The sequence below is a fragment of the Limulus polyphemus genome, unplaced genomic scaffold (genome assembly GCF_000517525.1).
Source record: "Limulus polyphemus unplaced genomic scaffold, Limulus_polyphemus-2.1.2 Scaffold966, whole genome shotgun sequence".
Taxonomy (NCBI): Eukaryota; Metazoa; Arthropoda; class Merostomata; order Xiphosura; family Limulidae; genus Limulus; species Limulus polyphemus.
Genome location: NW_013666576.1, coordinates 284,172 through 289,614, shown reverse-complemented (window position 1 = coordinate 289,614; position 5,443 = coordinate 284,172). Strand labels below are relative to the sequence as shown.

Genomic DNA, 5,443 nt, shown 5'->3' with positions numbered 1-5,443 from the left:
ACGGGGTGGAGTTGCTAACCCCGCGCCCAACCCTCCCCCTTTCTCATCCTGGACTTGGGACCAGGTAAAGGCGGAGGTTGGCATGTTTGGTGTGACGGGGATTCAAACCCGCGACCCTCAGATTACGAGTCGAGCGCCCTAACCACCTGGGCATACCGGGCCTTTTCCTATAAATAGACACTCCGAATCATTAATACGAAAATTGCTGAGAGTTAGTTTGTAATGTTATAAAACTGTGCAATCACGGTAAGAAATAAATAGCTCAGTAAAGTTTCAAAGTTATCTTTTTTTTTCAGAGAGAAAATCTGATTTCATAATAATAAAGAAGTGAATTAAGCCGCATTAATAAGAAAAGCACTATAACATTAATTATGATAAACACTATGACGGTAATTACGACAAGTATTACTACAGTATTTTTATGACCGTATTTTCTTTAAATGTAAAACTGTACTAACAATAAAAAAGCAGAAATGGTTCGATGTGTTTTTTAACAATGTTCATGAAGGTTACGGTCTTCACCTTGTCAGAATTACGTATTAAGGAATTCATTGTCCATGAAAGCATTTGAAGTCTATGGCTTGTCTCAGAACGAATGAAGTATCATGAAGGTTACGGTCTTCACCTTGTCAGAATTACGTATTAAGGAATTCATTGTCCATGAAAGCATTTGAAGTCTATGGCTCGTCTCAGAACGAATGAAGTATCATGAAATTATCCGCCATATATGATTATGTAGAACGTGAGTCATAATGTTAAGCGTACCGGCTACAGATTGAAATGTTTGAGGTTCGAGACACGACACCGTTGGAACGTTCCACACTTTCAGCTGTGGTGCCTTTATAAACGAATAGCTACATATTGGCCTCATTTTGGTTAATACCCCGGTGGCTCAATGGTAAGTGTGAGGGCTTATAAGTTATAACGCTAAAAATAGGATTTCATTACTCGCAGTGGGCACAGCACATATAGCCCATTGTGTAGCTTTGTACTCTGTTCAACATTTTAAATTAGGGACGACTATGCCCGAGTCTTGGGGGTCTTTGACCAGACTGTTTATCTTATGTTTCGCATAAGGTACCGTTCTGGTTGAAAATACCAAATGCCAGACTAAACATTAAATTCTGTACAAAATGAAATTGTTTAGACTCGTAAATGATTTTTTGATCTGTAGCGTCGATTTCGTAGTCGGCTATTTATCCACCACACACACACTTCTGATGTCACTCTATGGGGAACACATGCTAAGCAATAATATGGAGAACATGCACGTGGAAACACATGCTAAGGAAGAATTTGGCGAGCATGCACATGGAAACACTGTGTGTTGAGATAATGTTTACCATTCCTGAAACAGCCAATCATCTGATGATAGTGTTTACCGTATTTGTTTTATATTCCGATTTGAAGGTCTCACGGATCAAATTGGCTTAGTTAGAAGTATACAACAGCAGAAATAGTATCGTAGGCTAGTGTTACAATAGGCTAACGCCATGTGCAAAATGTTATTACATGACTGATCAGATCTTCAAAAGAGTAGAAGCTTCAGTTTCTTTCAGCATATCTAATTTTGTTCTATTTGTTGTTTATGGTAACTTATTTTCAGAGTATCTAAATTCTGCACGCTTTACCGACTACTCTCTGAACGACGGTTATCCCTTCACTGAGTCTACAGGGTGTCCCAAAAGTCTGGATCCATAGGGAAAATAGACATTATATTTTTAAAGTTAAACAAACACGTTTCTAATGTTTGTTGTGCATAGTTCAGGAAAGAAAATACCTTGATGGCACAATATACCAAGAATTGATATGTGTATATCTATTAATGGCATGCAATTTTAATGATAAATAAATTAAGAATACATTGTGTATTTCTCCCTAAAGGTGCAGACTTCTGGGGCATCCTGTAGTCAGTGTCTAACTTTCTAGCTGAGTCAAATTACATTGAAACACAGCATTAGACACTTGCAATAACATGCTCCATAGGAATGTTTAATATTTCGTTGTTGACATAATGTTGAAAGAGATTTAAATACATCTTTACAAGTAAAAGGTCATACTAATATTTGTATAAATGAAATATTTTTTCCTGCATTGTTGACCTTGTTCAGAAAGACTTGACACACTTTATAGACTTTAATGAACTTAAACTCAAACAGAGTAGAGAAATCAATAACACGAACTAAAAGAAAATCAGATCTTGTTCGTTAATTTTTTATATCATGTACAAATCCACATGTGAGTTTTTAGGATGAGCTCTTAGTTATCGATTCCCCCACTCAGATATAGGTTGTCAACCTAAATTTAATAATCTTGCTTACGTGATTTGCAAGATATAGCAGTATAAACTGTACTAGGTGGATGTAGTGTTAATTTAAGTTTATATGTAAATGTCCTTTCGGGAAAATCTTACAAAAAAAAGGTAACTTTTCAAGATACTATTTAAGCATCACGCCCATTTTCTTATAAGTTGAAGCTGAAGAAGTAAAGAGTTAAATCCTGTGGAAACAACATATATGAGATTCAGTAAGATAAAGACAGTAGAAGAAATATACAAGTAAAGAGAAATTGCAAAGAAAATTATCCTAGCAAGTAATTGGACCTATTATCGGTATTAAGGGCTTTTAACGATGTTGAACCGTCCAAAAGGATAAAGGGCAGATTAATTTTATTCTGAAAGAGTAGGAGAAGCAACAATTCTAGAAGTAATATACACGTGTCATATACGTGCAGCTTTTGGTTATTTCTGTTTCTTCCAACGTAGTATGCTTTGATCTATATCCTTCGCGTGTTATTTGATATCGTTAAAGGTGTTTAATGCGGTTCATTAATCCAGTTTATTTTAACTCTTCGTCTCTTCTGTTGCCCTTGTTTTTCTGGTTCATTCTTGCTGTTCGTTAGATTAGAATGTTTTTAACTTAAACAAGAATTACGCTATACTTTTAGAATTATCCGTCTGGCAAATTTTGGCAATAGATGTTTATGGAGACATTGAAAACTTAAATTAATATTGTATATATATTTTACACAAACGCGTAGGGTGATACCCTACAGATGATACACAACTCGTCAGTTACATTTACAAAAAAAATAGTGTTTTCAGTATTTGTTAGAAGAGAGATAAAATCATAAAAGTACAAAATCATTTTTACCCTAGTGACCCAACTGTTTCAGAATTAGAGAGAAACATATTATTTCATTGCTTACTTGATCGTGTTTATTCATGTCATTATTGGTCAGTTTGACATTTTCGAAAGAAACCACCTGCTTCTTTAGTTGGTCTCCAGTAAAAGGCGAATCTCGGTGGGGATAAAGGCGGGCCAGGGAAGGAGGGTTAGCTTTACCAGCAACCTGCCAAGATGACTGATGATAAACGTAGCGGTAACGCTTGTTGTCCACCGGGACAACGTCTAGTAGTACAGCATACTTCGTGGCTGGGTTGAGACCACTAAAACACACCCTGATTGTGGGAAACATGCGCCTGAGACAGAAAATATCAAGATAATGTTTGGTTTTAGTGTCAAAATCAATACATTGCAGAAGATCAGAAGTTGGTTAAAACAAAGTTCTATAGCAGTTTAAAATGAAGAACAGAAATAGTTGAGATAAAAGATTGGAATTATTGGAAAAGTATCAAAATTTGGTTAAGTTCTGATGAAGCCAAACAATTAGTAAGATTGCACTATGGAATATTTTATACTTACAGACCATAGTTTATATAATTATGAAAACAAACGTTTACTTTGAAAAGATCATGGCGATTTTGGTTTTATTTGTTCGTTTAACATTTATACGCCTAAATATATATGTCTGTAATTTATATCAATGCAAACTATATTACTCCAACACGTTTAATCACCAAATTATTTCAGCCATGTGAGTAAGATGTCAACAACACATTGGCAATGTACACCAAGTTAATTTGCTAAATAAAAACACATTACAAATAAAAAACAAGAAGCTTGTAGTATCATCTAGTGGTTATAGTTAACTATCGTATAGCTCGGCAAGTAGTACCACCCCCACCCCATAGTATACCCTAACCTCAAATTTCATAACTAACTGAAATAAATAAATCTTGCGAAATCAAGCTTGACCAACAAAGAGGCTGAAAAGTGCAGTCGAGACAGTCAAAAGTCGGTTAATTCCTTTGTGAGCCAATCACAATTAAGATCATTCATAAAATTAATTCGTGGCGTATTAATAGAATAATTACTGGTAAAAATCAGTCAGATTAACAACTTCTAATATATAGAAAAGCCCGTGCGTTTTGGTAACACTACGTTCCAACAATGGTTTTTATGTCATGTTGCTCAGTAATAAAGTATAACCTAATATTTTTGTTAGTCTATGTACTGAAAGTATAAAGTGAAATATATATAGAAAACAAAACTGGAAAAATATTTTTTAATATTTTAATTTAGAGTCCCCGTTGATTAAAGAGGTTTTTTTATTATTAAAAACGTTGGTCATATAATAGAAAATAGTTTAATCAGAAACGATTTAAGTTTAAAATTTAATCGATATTTTTTACTTTAATGATAAATTTTATGCATATGGCTCAAGACTACATGATCCCAACATTACGTCTTTACTTTAGGCATATTATACAAACACTCACTACACTTATAAGGTTTCACGGCAGCCCCCTCACGGCCCCCTTGCTCCCCCATTACTAAAATCGTAATGGGCAGACAGTAATCGAACTATTCTATCTGGATAAATGCATTTTGGCTTTTGTAACTCCTCCTATTTTGGGAAATGAAGCTTGACGTGACACATAATGGCTTTTTATAGGTTAGATGAAATTAAAAGCTTTTATGTCTTTCCTTAGTTAATAATCACATATTTAACTGAGGAACGCATTAGTATAACAAGAAACAGTTTTATTTCATCTGTATTATTGCCTTATATCTTCACTTAGTGGACATTAATTTGTGATTTTCACAGTAAACTCCTTCACACCATATATGCATATTGCAGGTACTTACGGTGTGAAAAGTACATTTTCTGTGCTCAAGCCTGATACGTGTATTTACACAATTTTTTACACCATTATGTCTTTACGGCTGCTTTAATTAATCTCTGGCCAAAATGAACAGTAAGTGAAAGAAGTTGCAGAGTTTGCAAATGAATGTTCACGTGCTATATGAGGACAATGTATATTTAATTTATTTCTACAACAGACACACAAACAACAGGCACAGTGTCCATTGGAGTCGTATCAGAATACTTGAAAGGTACACTGTCGAATGTGATTATTCCAGTTTTTTCTGCCACCTTTTCCACATAAATCAACCATTAATTTCAAGGTGTGTGACTCGTGAACTTCTGGCCTGTGAGTCCTTTTTGTCTTCAAATCCTCGTTTACGGTTTGTTTGTTTGTTTTGAATTTCGCGCAAAGCTACAAGAGAGCCACCTGCGTTAGCCGTCCCTAATTTAG

At 34.8% G+C, this 5,443-nt stretch overlaps 1 protein-coding gene across 1 annotated transcript in view; it reads right to left on the bottom strand.

The window, feature by feature from the left end:
* LOC106461471 (T-box transcription factor TBX20-like) overlaps nucleotides 1-5,443 on the bottom strand; it is a 47,872-nt gene that overhangs the window by 17,327 nt on the left and 25,102 nt on the right. Inside the window, exon 3 of the mRNA XM_022388440.1 lies at nucleotides 3,208-3,481. Coding sequence (XP_022244148.1) covers nucleotides 3,208-3,481 — 274 coding nt within the window. The remainder of the gene's footprint in view (nucleotides 1-3,207; nucleotides 3,482-5,443) is intronic.